The 19,187-nt window shown below is 40.8% G+C and overlaps 1 protein-coding gene across 50 annotated transcripts in view; it reads right to left on the bottom strand.

Moving 5' to 3' along the window:
* The window catches only part of LOC147362966 (uncharacterized), a 57,988-nt gene that overhangs the window by 29,196 nt on the left and 9,605 nt on the right, over positions 1-19,187 (bottom strand). For 11 of the 50 annotated variants that reach the window (XR_015136642.1, XR_015136640.1, XR_015136651.1 and 8 more), the window contains 5 exons: positions 13,787-13,851; positions 11,319-11,499; positions 10,245-10,303; positions 1,022-1,126; positions 145-273 (listed from right to left, as the gene is read on the bottom strand). Coding sequence is in view for 8 of the 50 variants with exons in the window: in XM_086326193.1 (XP_086182319.1) it covers positions 1,065-1,126; positions 10,245-10,303; positions 11,319-11,499 (302 nt within the window). In the remaining 42 variants the exon portion in view is untranslated. Of the gene's footprint in view, positions 1-35; positions 274-1,021; positions 1,127-10,244; positions 10,416-11,318; positions 11,500-13,786; positions 13,852-19,187 lie in introns of all 50 variants that reach the window. The other 39 variants (XR_015136647.1, XR_015136650.1, XR_015136660.1 and 36 more) reach the window with 7 other exon arrangements.

Genomic DNA, 19,187 nt, shown 5'->3' with positions numbered 1-19,187 from the left:
ATGCCTATCAAAGCAGTCTCCAAATAAGGACCTACTTAGGAGGAGCTTCCAGAGCCAGGAGAGATGCTACACCAGTGAGCCCAGCAGCTTCATCACATAGTCAACTGAGTTCTGATCCCAAACTGCTTTATACAGCATATTCACCCCAGAGTAATGCAGATCCGGGAACTTTCCAGGCAGTCCAGTGGTTAAGACTCTGTGCCTCTACTGCAAGGGGCATGGGTTCAATCCCTGGTCAGGGAACTGAGATCCTGTGCATGGCATGTGGTGTGGCTGAAAAGATATACAACAAACCAAAGTGAAACGAGCTGAAACAAAACAAAATAAAATGGAGCTTTGCTATTTGCTATAGCTAGGATACCTTACTTTCAAATTAGGGGAGGGGAGAATAGATTAAAGGCTCCTGTTCTTATTCCTTCAGTAAAGGGGTTTGGGACACTACTGAAAAGAAACAGAGCCAGATCAATTGCTATCTTCATATCAAAATAAATTTCAGATGGATCAAAGATTTTAAAATATATATCCATACAAAGTACTCAAAGACAATAACTGTTTTTATAATTTTGATGTCGGAAAGAATGCCTTTTCTAAACATTGGCCTAGCAGCAAATATATTATAAGGGAAAAGATTACCTTTGACTACCTGAATATGTCAAACTCTTACAGATAAAAGATTGCATAAAGGTGAAAAATGAAAGACAAACTGGGAACAATATCTGCACCATATACAACTGTGAACACTTTAGCTCTTACAAATTATTTAAAAAAATACTAGTAGGAAAATGTGCAAAGGACATGACATGAATGAGTGATTTAAAAAATATATACATCTGCCCAAAAGATACTGGATTTATATTTATAAAAGATGTTTAATCTTTAATATTCACAGAAATGTACACTAAATCATATTTATTGCCATGTCTCAGTTACTATTCAAAGCATTTTACTTGGACTAACTGATTTATTTCTCATGAAACAGGTGCTATCATTAACCCTACTTTAGAGAAGTTAAATGACTTACCCAAGGTCACATAATAAGTGGCTGAGTCAGAATTCAGTCCCCATCAGGCTGGCTCCAGAGTCACAGCCTCAACTACCACATTACAGTGATAAGACCACGTGTCATCTGTCAGGTGAGGAAGACAAAAAACACACAAGCCAGAGTTACTGATGATATGGAGAAACAGGCAATCCCATGCACTGCTGGTGTTAACATTCTTAAGTGTAGTTTGGCTCCATGAACCAACATTTTAACTGTGCATATCCTTTAACTCAGTCATTCCAGTTCTTAAAATTTATCCAAAGGAGATACATGGACAAGAGTATAAAGATTATGTACCAAAGTATTTTCTAAAGAACATATGCTGCTGCTGCTAAGTCACTTCAGTCGTGTCCAACTCTGTGCGACCCTATAGACGGCAGCCCACCAGGCTTCCCCGTCCCTGCGATTCTCCAGGCAAGAATACTGGAGTGGCTTGCCATTTCCTTCTCCAATGCATGAAAGTAAAAAGTGAAAGTGAAATCGCTCAGTCATGTCCGACCCCATGGACTACAGCCTACCAGGCTCCTCCATCCATGGATTTTCATGGCAAGAGTACTGGAGTGGGGTGCCACTGCCTTCTCCAAAAGAATGTATATAATATCACAAATATAAACCTCAATGGGCATACCAAAAATCCAACAAATTCATTCATTCAACAAATATTTATTGAGCACCACCTGTATACCTGGAGCTGGTACTAAGCTATAGGTACAGAAAAAGCAGATTAAAAAAAAAAAAATCCCTATTTTCATGGAGTCTATATTCTAATGAAGGGTGTTAGGCAATAAACAAGAAAAAAAAGTATAGCATGTTGGGCTAAACACTATAAAGAAAAGTAAAGGAGAGAAGGGAGAGGGTTAAGGAAGAGAAATTGTTACAACTTTAAGTAAGAACATCAGGGAAGGCCCCGCTGATTAGAGACAAGATAAACAGATTAAATACAAAGTAATATGCATTATGGTATATCCACACGTGGAAATATAATTCAGCTATTAATTCTATGTTTACTGACATGAAAAGATGTCTGTAACACACAATCCAACAAAAAAAGATTCTCACTACACATAAAAAATAGATAACTATGTAAGGTAATGAATGTGTTAACCATATTGTGGTAATCATATCGAATCATCACACTGCACACCTTAAACATACACAATGTTATATGTCAATTACATCTCAATGAAACTAGGGGAAAAAAGGACAAAAGGATTACAGGACAGTTTTAAAGAAGAAAAACAGTATTAAGGTATGGATCCATTCATGAGAAATTATTAATACATGTGTGCACATGGTTATGCTCTAAATGGGCAAGAAAACAACACAGAAAGGTTGATAATACCAAGCAAGGGTCTAGGCTGAGTGCCAGATAAGTGGTACAGGCAGCATATGTTTGTTCTCCCACCTACTCATTCACCCTCTTCTGCACACCTACGCTTTGATCCAGAAAGGATTATAAGGACAGCAAATCCACAGAGCCCCACAAGTTCATTAACTCTCCCCATCTTCCTGCTCTTCCCAGAAGCCAGGACAGTGATAGCGTGAAAGGAATAAAAGCTTAAGGTGAAGAAAAGCTGAGAGGTCATAACATGGATGGAGGGAAGCCCCCAGAGATTCAGATTCCTCTACCTCAGCACACGGGAAACATCCTGGGAGGTGTATTTCCTCCCTCCAAATCTCTAGGATTTGAAGCAAGTCTATCTGATTTAGATTCTCTAGTCCAGCTCCTCAGTTCAGTTCAGTTCAGTCGCTCAGTCATGTCCGACTCTTTGCGACCCCATGAATCACAGCACGCCAGGCCTCCCTGTCCATCACCAACTCCCAGAGTTCACTCAGACTCACATCCATCAAGTCAGTGATGCCATCCAGCCACCTCATCCTCTGTCATTCCCTTCTCCTCTTGCCCCCAGTCCCTCCCAGCATCAGAGTCTTTTCCAATGAGTCAACTCTTCGCATGAGGTGGCCAAAGTACTGGAGTTTCAGCTTTAGCATCATTCCTTCCGAAGAAATCCCAGGGCTGATCTCCTTTAGAATGGACTGGTTGGATCTCCTTGCAGTCCAAGGGACTCTCAAGAGTCTTCTCCAACACCACACTTCAAAAGCATCAATTCTTCGGTGCTCAACCTTCTTCACAGTCCAACTCTCAAATCCATACATGACCACAGGAAAAACCATAGCCTTGACTAGACAGACCTTTGTTGGCAAAGTAATGTCTTTGCTTTTGAATATGTTATCTAGGTTTGTCATAACTTTCCTTCCAAGGAGTAAGCGTCTTTTAATTTCATGGCTGCAGTCACCATCTGCAGTGATTTTGGAGCCCCCAAAAATAAAGTCTGACACTGTTTCCACTGTTTCCCCATCTATTTCCCATGAAGTGATGGGACTGGATGCCATGATCTCCTACTATACGCCAAATGCCTTGCAGGGCAGCCAAGAGCAAGACTGACTCATTCATAGGGCGGTGACAAGCCACAGCAGGCCAGAACACTGCCCCTGGCATACCTGTGCCCACATCTTCCTTGGAGCAGAAAATGACACAGAGCTAAGCCCTTTTTGCCCCCTACTTATCCCTCCCTCCATGCCTGGACCCAATAAGCTACCCTGGCTATGCCATGACACCCTAGAGATAAAGACTTCCCCACTAAGATTCTCAAGCCAGGTCTCCACCAAAAAAGCTGCCTGAGGTGACCAGCCACGCCAGAGTGATAGGAACATTTTCAGCTGGGATGCAGTTTCAAGTATATCCCTAGGTCCAGATATTTTGCTCTCAAATATGTGGAAGCAGAATACACTTCTGGTTTGAGCATAAAGCCACAAACAAGAAACTGGCAACTTCCTAAAGGTAGAATCCAGGTTGCTATTCCCTATTTCTTTAGCCTGAGGGTAACCATGGAGGCACATGAATAGAGATAGGGGACCTAGGGAAAGATTAGACTATTTCAAAATATTTCTCAAACACTATCTGTCACCTCTTAGATACCTACTCTATGCTAGGCCCTACCAAAAATGACAAATTACTTTTATCAAACATTCCTATTATATGCTACTAAATTTAGACACTTAAGGCACATACAGGTCCAACTACCCAGGTGATAGCTGAATATCCAGGCTTGAAATTAGGTTGAGGGTAAAAATCTGAGACTCTCCTCCAGGCTACAACACAGAAGAATCACTATATTACTACTATCAGGCCACAGCCTCAAGGCCCCATTCCAGCTTCTGCTCTCTCTCCTGGGCTTTCAGAAGGTAACAACACACACACACACACACACACACACAAACACTGGGCTTTCAGAAGGTAACATCACACACACAGACACACACACACAAATCTTAAACACATTTAGTCTGTAAGTGGAAGAAATTCTTCACTAGTGAAGAGTGTAAGGTGAATCAGAGAAAAGCCAAAGCAATCATCTCTTCAGCAGAAGAGTCTCTCTATCTACCTCTCTCTAGTCTTTTCTGAATACGCAATTAAGCAACTTTTATTATGCTTATTGCTGTAGGATATAATCATAAGACATGCCTCCTGCTTGCAAGAATTTACTCTATTTAGAAAGACAAAATCAACACACAAGAAACCTGTCATTGAAAAAGGCAACCCCAAGGTGTATGTAAAACTGAAGCAGACTGACAGATACAGAAGACAAACTAGTGGTTACCAAAGAGGAGAGGGACAAATTAGGGATTACAAACTACTATGTATAAAGTAGATAAGTAAAAAGGATACATTGCATGGCACAAGAAATTACAGCCATTATAATAGCTATCTTAAAATGGAGTATAACTTGCAGGTGTACACTATGCTGTACACCTGACACTATATAATATTGTAAATCAATTATACTCCAATAAAGAGGGGAGGAGCACTAAGATTTCCAGTGCAAGAGTGGTGGAAGCAACACAAATGGAGGGGTAAATGATAGACAAATGGTACACATAGGTATCTTCAATTTCAAGCACAATCTCCCCCTTTTTTGTCCTATTCTTAGTAGAAATGTGTCTCACTTCAAGAAAAATCTGAAATACAAAAACCCAAGACATAAAATTGGGAATCATTCACTAGAAAAAAGGATTTCTTTGCTGTAAAGTTTAAGACAGATAAGGTAGTAAATTTTATGTGTTTTTATCACAATTTTTTAAAAAGGCAATGTATATAGGGGTTAAAAATTTCAGCAACACAGTAAGATTAAAAAAACACAGAAACAAACCTCCAGAGGTAGTCTGTTTCTAGCAAGTATATAGAGTCCTCTCTGTTTTTCATACAAATACTAATACTACCATGCCATGAACTTTTATCTTGCTTGCTTTAGTTTTCTCTTAATGGATCTTAGAGATTGCTCCATATCTGTGTATGTGTGTGTGTGAGAAGGTGGATATATCTTTCTTTTTAACTGCTATATAATATGGTGCTATCCACCATATCAACTAGTCCCTTATCAACATACACTAAGATATTTTTTATCAAAATGTGTTAATGGCTTTGCACACTAATTTTTGCACATTTTTCCCCCTCAACAAAAATGTTCAGATTTCACCCTTCATAATACTTCCAAGCAACTGCGCTGTGTGCTAAGTCGTGTCCAACACTGCGATGCTAGGGACTGTAGCCTGCCAGGCTCCTCTGTCCACGGGATTCTCCAGGCAAGAATACTGGGGTAGGTTGCTATGCCCTTCTCCAGGGGATCTTTCCAACCCAGGGATTGAACCCACATCTCTTATGTCTCCTGCATTGGCAATCGGGTTCTTTACTACTAGCGCCACCTGGGAAACCCAACTATGAATGATAACTGACATTTGCTTTAATTTGAATTTAACAGTGCTTCACTTAGGCTCATCTCTACTAGGCTGTATGTTGTGGTTGTCACAAGGAATCACCAAAGGTATGACTGATGAAGAAACAGAATACACACACCATCCTCTGAATAATCTGTTCATCCTTCATTCTATCATCTTTCTTTATAAATGGTTTGTCAATGATATAGCAGTCCTCCCTTATCTATGTGGGATACATTCCAAGTCTTGGAACCATGGACAATACTGAACCCTATATATTCTATGTTTTCTCCTATAGCGTACACAGCGTAGGTATGCTGAACTAAAGGATGATTCACATCCTGGACAGGAAGGAGAAGGATGGCACAAGATTTCATCACATTACTGAGAACAACATGCAATTAAAAACTTACAAATTGTTTATTCCTGGAATTTTCCATTTAATATCTCAGACCTGAAGTAACTGAAACCGCAAAAAGCAAAACTTCTGATGAGGGGGAACTACTTCTACCCTTTACTGTGTTTAATGCTCAGAAAATTAAAAATATACATACATACATACACACACACATTCATTACTTAAGTAATTTTTTCTAAAAACACCTCCTTCCCTTCAGAGTCTCTGAGTCTGCTATTTGGTGTCTTTTAGAGAAAGCACAGTGAGACAGAAGGACTGAGGGCTCTATAGATTCACAGGGTTTGAATCTCAGTTATTCCAAGTTAATCCACTTCTCAGAGCCTCTCGCTTATCATCTGTAGACCAAGGGCAATGCCATGTATCTCCCACTAAGGAAAACTGCCATTCAGGGTGAAAAGTCCATTCAAGAGGACCAAAGTACTTTATTGAATCAGAACTGCCTGGGGAAGTCCAGGAACTGCTCAGAGAAGTGGTAAACAACAAGAAGGAATCTGATCAGTCAATGAGAGAAAGGGTGCCTCTGGCAGAGTTAACAACACACATGCCAAGGGTAAGAACTGTGCAGAGCCACAAAGTCCCAACGCAGGTACTAATAAGAAGGTGCAAGGCAATTTAGTCAACAAGTTCTTACTGAGTACCTCTACACACTAGGCGCTGAAGACAGAATCATGAGCAAGAAGGTCCCTGTCCTCACGGAGCTTACAGTGTAGTAAGAGAGAAAGACAAAGGAGTAAAAAGCAATAAGTGGTCTAGTGGAAACAAACAGGGTGCTGTAATAATGTGGTGTTGCTTTACATAGAAGACCAATAAAGACCTCCAAACTGAGATAATGCTCAACTGAAACTTAAAGGCAAAGGATAATGAGGTGAAGAACAGGGTAAACAGTATTACAGGCAAAGGCCCTGAAGCCAGAGAACTGAAAGCAGGTGATGATGCATGCAGGAGATAAGGGGAAGAGGGACTTGAAATGAGACTTGAAATATAGGGAGGGACCAGATCTTACTAGGCCTTGTAGGCCACAATTTGAGTCAAAATGTGCAAGACTTTGTTCCAACCTGAGACATCTGGACTTGACTGTATAGGTTTACACGAATGCAACACAGGATTTTAAAAGGAGAGACGAGGCTGGGTTGTTTTTTAAGGACAGTAGAAGCTTTTTAGAGGATGGCTGCAATAGGGAGTGACAACAGCTTGGAGACCAAAAGACAGCCTACCTTAGAGCACGGTCACTGTGTACAGAGAAAGCAGCATCCCAGAGGCAAATCTGAAATGCAGCTGGCAGCCTTCAAAGTCTATGTTCCATCCTGCTTTCTCAGTCCAAAGCCTAAGTCTCCCGTATATTCCAGAGCTAGTGACCTGCAGTCTACCAGGTCATTAAGGCCCTCTTACCAGGTAGAGTCTGCCTCACTGGGAATGTGTGCCTACCACCAGCATGAGAAGATGAGGTACACAGAGACAGTTATCCACTGTCCCCACTGGATGACAGGTGACAGTCTAAGTTTCCTGGGACCTCAGGATCCAAGTAAAGAGTTCAAATCCTTTTCTTTCCCCTTTAGGGGAGGGGTAAGGGGAAGGTGGTCAAAGAGTCCTCTAAGTCAGAGTTTCTCCAAATATGGTCTGTAGATGATGACTGGTGTCAGAGTCACCTATAAGGCCAATCAAAATGCAGATTCCTGGTTACCACCCATACCAATTTAATCAGGATAGCAGGAGTAAAGACCAGGAATTTGCCTTTTTTATTTTATACTAAGGCAATGGCACCCCACTCTAGTACTCTTGCCTGGAAAATCCCATGGACGGAGGAGCCTGGTAGGCTACAGTCCATGGGGTCGCAAAGAGCCGGACACGACTGAGCGACTTCACTTTCTCTTTTCACTTTCATGCATTGGAGAAGGAAATGGCAACCCACTCCGGTGTTCTTGCCTGGAGAGTCCCAGGGACGGGGGAGCCTGGTGGGCTGCCGTCTATGGGGTCACACGGAGTTGGACACGACTGAAGTGACTTAGCATAGCATAGCCAGCCAATTAACAATGTTGTGACAGTTCCAGGTGCATAAGAGAGTGACTCAGCCGTACATATACATGTGTCCATTCTCCCAGGATAAGTAAGTATCCAACTCCTCAACACTTGCCTCCATGGGTAATTCTGATATATTAAAGCCTCAAAACCGCAGCTCTAGGAATAGGGCTAATGGAGGAAAGCTGACTGGCAATGTCAAAACCAGGGGACCTCATAGAGCCAAGACTCAAGCTGGGCAGGAAATAAACTAAAAAAGGAGTCAGAAGGGCTTATGAAATTTGAAGGCCCCCAAAGCAGAAAATAGAAGACAGGACATCAGAGCATGGGGATTAGAGAGCAGAGGAGTCAAAGACAGGTAGCACTCTTGGGGCAATCACTAATGATGGCCATGATCTCCAGCTGCCTTAGGCTGGGTTTTCCAGGAAGCACTAGGCGGGGAGTGCAGAGGATTCATCTCACACAGACCAGCTGACTGGGCCTTGGATGTCCAGTATGTGCAGACAATCACTCCATCCAACCATCATAAGGGGGACAACACCACTAATCAGTAAGTACTATTTCTATCCCAGTGATTCCCCTTCAGCATCCACCACGATGCCAGCTATTGGTCAGGCTGTAGAAGAGCACCAGGCTATGTAGAAAAACATACAGAACACCTCTAAAGGGTAATGACTAGCCCTACTCACCAAGATTCCTTACTTGGCACATCAGAGCCCTCTAACATTGCCATAAACTCTAGGACAACTCCAGGTAAGAAATTCTGAAGCCCACTGCCTTCAACCTTCAGGTCCTACCATCCATGCACACCCAGCCAGCCTTTCACTACTCTTTACTGCTGCTAAGTCACTTCAGTCATTTCCGATTCTGTGCGACCCCATAGACGGCAGCCCACCAGGCTCCCCCTGTCCCTGGGATTCTCCAGGCAAGAACACTGGAGTGGGTTGCCATTTCCTTCTCCAATGCATGAAAGTGAAAAGTGAAAGTGAAGTTGCTCAGTCGTGTCCGACTCTTCGCGACCCCATGGACTGCAACCCATCAGGCTCCTCCATCCATGGGATTTTCCAGGCAAGAGTACTGGAGTGGGGTGCCATTGCCTTTACTAGGCCTCACAAAAAGAGTCCCACCCTATATTATACACTCCCATGTCCCTCCTCAAACTTGAGAGAGAAATTCCACAGATTCAGGTTAGGCAGGAAGTCCCGAACTCCTGAGGCTAGCTCCTATGCTTAATTTGGAGGGAGGAGATAGCCTGAAGGAGTGCTCACCATACCTGAAGGGAGTACCCTCAGCCTACCAGAAGGGAACACCGAGATTGCTGAAGGCTTCTGTACAGGAAACTTATTAAAAAATATGAGCGAGTTGAGCCTAATACATTTAAAAGGAGGGAAGGTAAGCTCCTGGGAGCAGAAATTAAAGCAGGGGCAGGGTGAGGTAAGATAGGATTTCTGGGGATTTGACTTTAAATAGCATATAAAACACAAAGCAACACAAAATTTAGTTCAAACTTTTACGTGTTAACTACCTGATCCTTCCTATAATCCAACAGCTGGTTTTACACTACAGAAGTAACAATGCTAGAAGATAATTTTAGTAATTCCAAAGATTATTTATGGCTTTAATCCTGAACTGCTTGCCCTGTCCCTGCTTACACTCCACCCATGATCCTGATTCTCTAGGTTTTTCACCTAATGATTCAGCTTCCAACTTCATCCTTGCCTCATCTTATTATCCCTAAGCCTTTTGCTTCTTTCCTTGCTTGCTTAGGATTGCACTCCACTCTCAGCTATTCTGCCATCAAACACTCAAATAATCTGCCTATTCAGATCCTCAACCGTGATCCTAGGTACTCATGCCCCTTTCATGGCCAAGTCCCCTTGGCCATGGCCAAGGATCGAAAGGAGATACCCAAGCAGTGGCAGGGCATTTAAGGAAGCATGTTCTAAGCAGATTGAACAGCCTATGTAAAGTCCCTGGAGCAAGAAAGCTTACCTGAAGAGGTGTGATGAGCTGGGGAGGTCAAGGTACAGAGTACACCATGGCAGATGATGCTGGAGAGACCAAAAAGGAGGGTCTTGTAAGACATATGAAGCTGTTTTATCATTCTCTTAACAAGTATTCACTGAGTGCTTACAATGTGCCAGGCACTGTCCTGTTTTACTGCTGTAAATAAAACAGACAATATCCCTATTCTCAGAGAATTTACATTCCAATTGGTGGAAACTATAAACAAATACATGGCTAAACTAGAAAAATATCACTTATTAGCTAGTGCTATGTAAAGAAATAAATAGGTGATGTGCTGGGATGTACGTATATAAGTGGCTACTTCATAATCATTAGGTGGTCACAGGAAAGCCTCTCTGAGGAGATGACATTTAGAAGTAGGTATCCAGGGACTTCCAGGTGGTCCAGTGGTTAAGACTCTGCACTTTCCATGCAGGGGGTGTAGGTTCAATATCTAGTTGAACTAAGATCCCATATGCCACATGGCACAGTCAAAAAAATTTTTAAATAATAAAAACATAAAAGTAGGTGTATCTAAATAAAAAGGAATGAGCCATTCAAAAATCAAGGGAAAAAGCATTCTAAGTGTGGTAACAGTACACACATGCAGAGGAATTAGATCATGATCTAATGGATTTGGGTGGACTCCGGGAGCTAGTAATGGACAGGGAGGCCTGGCGTGCTGTGGTTCATGGGGTTGCAAAGAGTCGGACACGACTGAGTGACTGAACTGAACTGAACTGAACATTAAGAGGAAGAAAAAGCAGACAATAACAATGATGATAATAGCTAATAGCACATTCTAGATGCCTATCCATTGTTCTAAGCATTTTACATGCATTAATTCATTTAAGTCCTCGCAAATACTATATTTTATAAAGTAGAAAACTAAGGTACAGGACAGAGGCAAGGAAGAAAAAAGCAAATTGATCCAAGAAATACTGTGGAGGACAAGTCCTATGACAGGCTGGCTGTCAGTGATGGAAGGGGAGGGAGGACTTGGAATGACCACTAGGCTTTGGGCCCAGCAACCGCATGGGTGGTGGTGGTGCTGTTTACCACGTGGCAGGACACTGGAGAAGAAGCAAGAGGGGAAGAGCAGGAGCTGCATTCTGCTGAGTCTTCAAAACGTCCCAGTGAAGTTGTCCATGTGAACAATTGAATAGTCTGGTCTGGAGAGCGATCCGGGCATCATCCATGTGCAGATGGTAACTGAAGTGGCCAGAGAGGCTGAGACCACCTAGGGGGTGTAGGAAGAAAAGAAAAGGAAAAAAAAGGCCTAGAAACAGAATGATGACTTTTAAACCACAAAAAGTTCAATAAAAAAATAAAAAATTTTAAACTACATAAGAAAAAAGAAAAACCAAAAAAAGTTTTTAAAAGCACAAAAAGAATCACTGACAACAGAAAATCAGAAATACCTTAATGTCCCTCAATAGGAAAAAAGGTAAATAAAACATAATGCATCTAGTCTATGAAATACTATACAGTAGCCAAAAAGAACGAGACCGATCTTCAGGTACCGATACGGAATACTGTCAAGGCACATTACGGAATCAAAGAAAGAAATACATGAATGATACACAAAATGTGATCCCATTTGTGTAAATAAATAAAACACAAAAATAGCACTTTAAATTTTTTCTGGGTTCATACATACGTATGAAAACACAAAGTCTGGGAGGTACATTCTAAACTTAACAGGCTGCCTCTGGGAATACAGAAATAATTGAAATAGGAGAGCAGGAGTATTTAAAACACCTATAATCTTTTGAAATTAACAGTTTTTAATATATTCATATTTTAATTCACAACAGAAAAAGGTGCTCCAAAACTGGAAATTCATACTTGTGTAAATCGTGGAAGATTTTTAAATGTGGTGTGATTTTGACAATGTTTTAAATTTTAGTCACATTTTATTCTGATGAGAATTTTTGTCAAGATGTTGAGCTTTTGTTTTTTGAAACTGGTTTGTCATAACATATAGTACATAACAATAGTATTTATTTTCTAACACTACTGTAAGTGTGTAGACTTGAATTTACTGCTAAGAGAACAATTATTTGTAAAATAATATTAAATCCAGTATTAGCTGTCTATTTCAGACACTACTTGCAGAGATCTATGTTACACTTTTTAAAGAATCACCCTCACGGTTGAAAGTAAATGTACTCTGTTTTGGTGCAGCTATCAGTGTTCTAATAAGCATGAGGTTACATTAAGGTGGTGGAAGCAGGAGGATAATTTTAATTCCACTGGGAAACTTAGGTTTTCCTAAACTTATTGGGAAAATAGTTTTCCTTATACTGCTGAAGTTTCTTTTTGGTATAGTATCTTTCTAAAAGAAGAGTGTGAAGGAGAAATTGAAGTCTGTACCTTTCCTCAACTGACCAGCATTGTATTCATGAATACTGTGTGTCTTCCAATGAACAGTGTGGAAGCTGTTCATTTTTCAATCTGAAGTGAAAATACTTTCAAAAACTTTTTAAAAAACCTACGTTTTGATTTTTTTAGACTATATTATTACATTGTCTATAAAATTAAAGATCAATTTTTCAAAAAATAATGGGAATTCCTGCACCTTCTTCTCAATTTTGTTATGAACCTAAAACTGTTCTTAAAAAATAACTCAGTTTTGAAACGCTGGAAAAGAGGGAGCCTACAAAGGACATCCTTTACTTCAAATACTAAACTTTCTGTTTCTTCCACCCTCGACCGGCCTTGATGTTTAAATCTTCCAGCTTGCCATCTCTCCATGTCTGAGAAGTTAACATCAAACCCCCTAATTCCATGCTCTAGCCTTAATCCTTGGCCCCAGACCAAGTCTGGCCACAGATCCCCTAGACTGGGCCAGAACCCCTGGAGGAGGGTGAAATGCCTAAGTCCTAAACAAATATGAGAGAATGAGTGTGAAGATGCCAGCTTCAAAGACAGGAATCAGGTGGCCTTGCTGGCCAGCAGCAATCTCAAAAGGGAAAAAGTATTTGAAGATCTGGAAGCAGCTCTGCAGTGCTGGGGGATAGGCTGGGGGACAGTCAGACAAAATCAGGGGATGCAGTGTGGGACAAGCTGAAGAGATCGTCAGCCCCACTCATGAAGACACTAAGCGAAGTGCAACAATATGGTGGAAACCACATTAACAGCAAAAGGAAGAGCAGAAGCTGCATTCTATGAAGGGGCTGGGGCATGGTGGAAGGTTGTCTAGGCATATCTTAAGGAGTCACTGCAGATCAAAGCAGCAATTCCAGGAGGCACAGAGTGAAAGTTTAGAAAATTTCTGGAACAGCAGAAAGAGACCAGGGACTTGGCTCCTTCCTGAAAAAAAGAAGGTTCTACAAATGAGGAGCAAGGACACTGAAATAAAGCCTTTCCTTCGTCAATAAACCAAAGACAGAGAAATCATGATAGATCTCTGGTGATTGCACTCTTAACTTCCTGAGGATAAAAGACGATATATTTGTTCGACATGTATTCCTGGCTACCCAAAGAGATGACACTGCCTAGGTCTTACCCAAAAGCTGACTCACCATCAATTAGTCTCTATCACAGCCTGCTGTGCCTCACGCATCACATAGTCACATACCGGACAGCTCTGAAAAGAAAACAATCTGGTGTGAGCTGTCAAAGTCCTCTCGGTACCTGACCTCACCCTCTGGGGTAGGTTTCATTTCAAAACTGAAAGGGACTGAAGGGCTGGGGAAATCCAAAGATCAACAGAGCCCAAGAACAGGTGGTTCCCAGCAGAAAAGGGTCCCATGCTGGAATTCAAAACAGAAACCAGACCACTGATAAGGCAGTTAATGATGTCTGTCTCCAAGCCTTCAGATGCCATTTATACATTTCCCAATATTTACAACAGAGAATGACCATGATAATCCTACTGCTAACAACTAAAAATATAATTCTTAAATTTTGAAAAAACTTCTAGGCTTTATTGAATTTTAGAGCTTTGGGGTATCTCCAATAGCTGGGGTATTGGGGGGATTTCTTAATTCTGCAGTCATTCACATGGGCCACATTTTAATAGTAACAAATTCTATCACCTCCTCTTCCTTCTTCATCTCCTCATGAACTCTTGGAAAAACTCTTGTCACACTAAAAAATCACCAATCAGTTCACGATGGCTCTCTCACTACAGCAATATTCAATACAATTAAAGTGTACCTCATTAAAAGAGTCAGTTTATTTTCTTGAGGTTCATTTTAACTACCTGAGTAACCCTTAGGTAAGTCACTTAACCTTTCTGCGCTCAGTTTCTTCATCTACAAAGTAAGGGGGTTGGAAACAGACACAAGAAAAGCAATAAAACTTCCCTTAACTGAGAAAAAACTTAGGTTTTTAAGTCTAAAAGGTTCATCAAGTGGCAAGCAGAGTTTCTTTTTTTTAAATATCATATCTAAATCTATCATAAAACACTAAGCATGAAGAAGAAACTTAAACTTTCAAAGAGAAGTGGCTATTAGTTACAAAGGGAAAAGAATCCTATTGACGCTGGACTTTTAATCTTAATCACTAGAAATTAGACAATAGAAAGCTATATACTTTGTAGTGTGTGTGCTCAGTTACTCCTCAGTCTTGTCCAACCCTTTGCGACCCCGTGTACTGTAGCCCACCATGCTCCTTTCCACATGGAATTTTCCAGGCAAGAATACTGTAGTGGCTTGCCACTTCCTACTCCAGGGCATATTCCTGACCCAAAAGTTGAACCCACGTCTCTTGCATCTCCTGCATTGGCAGGCAGATTCCTTACCACTGCACCATCTGGGAAGCCACACTTTGTAGAGACTAGGACTACTATTCAATCTTAAACCTAGCTGACATCATTCACACATGAAGATACAAGATACACACACACACAGACACAAAGTAAATAAATAAATGGACCTTGAAAGTAGCATCTAGGCCCCTTTTCTTAAAAAAAAAAAAAAAATCACTCAAAGTGTCCTAGTCAAATTAATATTTAAGGAACTTCTTCCCTGGCAGTCAATAGGTTATTAAGACTCCATGCTTCCACTGCAGGGGGCACAGATTTGATCCCTGATACAGGAATGCTGCGCAGAGCAGCCGCCCCCCCACCCCAATTAATATTTAAAATTGAATCAAAGCTGAGAAAGACAAAGAATACGTGAGACATGTTTCTCCTCCCCCCAAGAAAAACCATTTAATGAAATTTACTAGGTGACTTCCGATGGTGTTTCCAAGTACAAACAGAAACTGTCCTATACACAACCCTCCCTGACAGTCGGGTTTGCGAGTTGCTCATCACCTAGTGGCCTGATGAAGTAAATGCAGTTTCAAGTGCCCGGATAAACTTCCCGACATTTTGTGATCTCTGGCAGTATATACGGGGGCTACAGCCTGATGGCCTAGAGATTCTGAGCAGAGAACTGCAAACCTGCCAGACTCACAGCGAATTGAATAGATTCAGTTCACCATCCAATCGTTCCCCAAGAATGTGGGGACAGCCCACATTTCGTGCTAACTAATCACAAGAAGTGCAAGGCTGCACTTGCAAACAGTGAGACAGACAGACTGCTTCTGTGCTGACCAATGTGAACTGAAAGCAAGCTTAGATGCTAGGAGAAAACTGCAAATATTCCTTATAAATAGGAAGAGTGTCTTCAAACATTCTCACAATTGGATATGGAAGATACAGGCTATAACCGATGAGAACAGATTGCAATTAGATTTCAATTCAAAACAAGAAATAATTTTCTACCAAAAAGAGCTATTCAACAATATAATGGAAGAAACCATAAACAAAATGAAAAGATAATCTACAGAATGGGAGAAAATATTTGCAAATAACACACTCGACAAGGGCTTTACTGGCAAAATACACAAACAACTCACACAACTCAATAACAAAAAAACAAACCACCCAATCAAAAAATGGGCAGACCTAAACAGACATTTGTCCAAAGAAAACATACAGATGGCCAACAGGCACATGAAAAGATGTTCAACACTGCTAATTATTAGAGAAATACTCTTTGTGACCCCATGGACTATACAGTCCATGGAATTCTCCAGGCCAGAATACTGGAGTGAGTAGCCTTTCCCTTCTCCAGGGGATCTTCCCAACCCAGAGATCAAACCCAGGTCTCCCACACTTCAGGTGGATTCTTTACCAGCTGAGCCACAAGGGAAGCCCAATTATTAGAGAAATACAAATCAAAACTACAATGAAGGGACTTCCCTGGTGGTCCAGTGGTTAAGAATCTGCCTTGCTATGCAGGAGACACCAGTTCAATCCCTGGTCAGAGAACTAAGATCCCACATGCCCCAGAGAAACTGAGTCTGTGTGCTGCAACTAGAAAGCCTGTGAGCCACAACTACTGAGCCCACACACCGCACCAAACGATCCCACATGACACAACAAAGATCATGCGTGCCGCAACTACGACCCAGTGCAGCCACATAAATAAATACTTTTATTTAAAAACTACGATGCAGAATTACCTCACATGGGTCAGAATGTGCCATCACTAAAAAGGTCTACAAATAACAAATGCTGGAGAGGGTATGGAGAAAAGGGACACTTCCTACACTGTGAATGGGAATGTAAATTGGTGCAGCCACAATGCAAACAACTGGAGGTTCCTTAAAAAACTAGAGTTGCCGTATTATTCAGCAATCCTACTCTTGGACATATAGTCAGAGAAAACTCTAATTCAAAAACATACAGGCAACTGAGTTCCAGCTGAAGGGAATGAGATTAAGTAAGAAGGTCTCTATACCATGGCTCATACAAAGCAGACAACCTGCAAATTCACTTGTAGTAAAGCACCAAGGAAGCAACTGGCCACAAAAGCCTCTCACAAAGAGTACGCCCTCTATTGCAAGGGTGAAGAAATCTCATCATTACAGGCCTGGTATTGCAGCACTCCATGAAATGAGAATTATCAGAAGTCCACTGAATTCCTGATTCACAAACTTTCCTTCCAGTGTGGGAAGTTGCTAGGGAATTCAAAACACATCTGCACTTCTAGAGTGCAGCTACTGGTCCTTCGAAAGAGGCAAGTGAAATCTATCTGTGGTCGGCTATTTTGAAGACACCAACCTGTGTGTTATCCATGCCAAACGTGCAACAATTATGCCAAATGACATCCAGCTAGCATGCCACATACATGGAAAACATGCTTAAGAATCCACTCTGATGGGAAATATTTCATTCTTTAAAAATATTTTTTTCTCTTCTTCCTATTATTGGTAGTTTTGAACATTAGATTTTTTTTTCCCCTGGGGTCAAAACATACCTAAGTATATGTTTACAAGTGGAAAAATAGAGTACAGAAATCAGGTATTGGCAGTTTTTCCATTTTCATTTCTGTGTGAATTTTTAATATAAATGCAGGGACATAAAGGCATTAATGTAAGTCAAAATGTTTCAGTGAACAAGTTTCAGCAGTTCAACTTTATAACAATTATAAATAAACCTGTTAAATTTCTCTGGACAATGAAAAAAAAAGATACAGACACCTCAATGTTCACAGCAGTACTCTTTACAATAGCTGAGACATGGAAACAACCTAAATGGCCATCAATAGATGCATATATGTAAGCAATACATATACACAATGAAATAGTACTCAGTCATTAAAAATAATGAAATAATGCCATTTGCAGCAACATGGATGGACCTGGAGACTATCGTACTAAGTGAAGTCAGAAAGAAAAAGACAAATACCACATGATATCACTTACATGTGGAATCTAAAATATGATACCAATGAATTTATTCACAAAACAAGAACAGACTCACAGACATAGAAAACAAACATAGTTACCAAAAGAGAAAATGGGTACAGGAGGGATAAATAAAAGAGTTTGGGACTAGCAGACACAAACAACTATATATAAAACAGATAAACAACGTGGTCCTATATAGCACAGGACATACTCAATATCCTATAATAACTATAGTGGAAAATTTTAAATATATATATACACACACATACATATATATAATTAGATTCCTTGAGAAGTGATGAGCTTCCCAGCAACGGAACTATTCAAAAATAATTTAAATGATCAAATCTGTCAGGGGACTACAGAAAGCAATCCTGTAAGTGAATGGCAGACTGGAGACAAGGAGACTGACTGTATTACCTCAAAGGCCCTTTCCAACGCCAAGAGTCTATCATTCTAAATAAAGCAAACAAATAAAACAAAAACCACTAATAAACAACTGAAGAATTTTTCCTTTGCATTTTTTTTCAAGCTCTGACCCACCAAGAAGCCAGTACAATTTTGTGGCTGTGGTACCACTTTTCACTTAAGTAAAAGTGGACAAATTATTTAACTCTATTTGCTTCACTCTTATTGTCTATAAATTTACAACCCAAATAATAGTACCCATCTCCTAAGATTACTAAGAAGATTAAATAATACGATAATTTATAAAGTACTTAAAACGATGCCTAACATAGAAACTGTATGAAACCAGCAGCTAGCTGCGGGAAGTGGGGGTAGGGGGTGGAAAGTGAAACCTAAATGTGCTGCTTGTTTTAGTTATCTGCTCCCCACTCTCAACCAAAGAATTCCTGGTTGTCGCTGGCCAGAGGCTAGGTTCCCTTGGCAACCAGCCTCAAAAAAGGAGCTCCGATCTACCTTCCTCAGAAAGGCAGCTCATTCTTTACCCTGAAATCTAGCATCTCCATCTGCACAAAGCAAACTCCCTCAAATCCCACAAATACCAATGTGCCAAATCAAGGAGCTGAGCAAGTATTACCCTCCTCACTTCATATGACCAATCACAGAACATCAGAGCTAGAAGGACTATCAGAGACCATCCAGAGAGACTCCTTTGTTTAATAAATGAGGACAAAAGGCTGAGAAAAGTAAAGTTCTAGATGTGGCAAGCTGATGACAGAGTCAAGACAAGATCCCAGGTCTCTTTATTCTTAGCCTAGTAGTTAAAATTGC

The sequence above is a fragment of the Bos grunniens genome, chromosome 11 (assembly GCF_055505025.1).
Source record: "Bos grunniens cultivar Pamir isolate PY7600 chromosome 11, Bosgru_T2T1.0, whole genome shotgun sequence".
In the NCBI taxonomy this organism is placed as follows: domain Eukaryota; kingdom Metazoa; phylum Chordata; class Mammalia; order Artiodactyla; family Bovidae; genus Bos; species Bos grunniens.
Note: the sequence above shows the minus strand (reverse complement) of the source record. Positions and strands in the feature narration are given on the sequence as shown.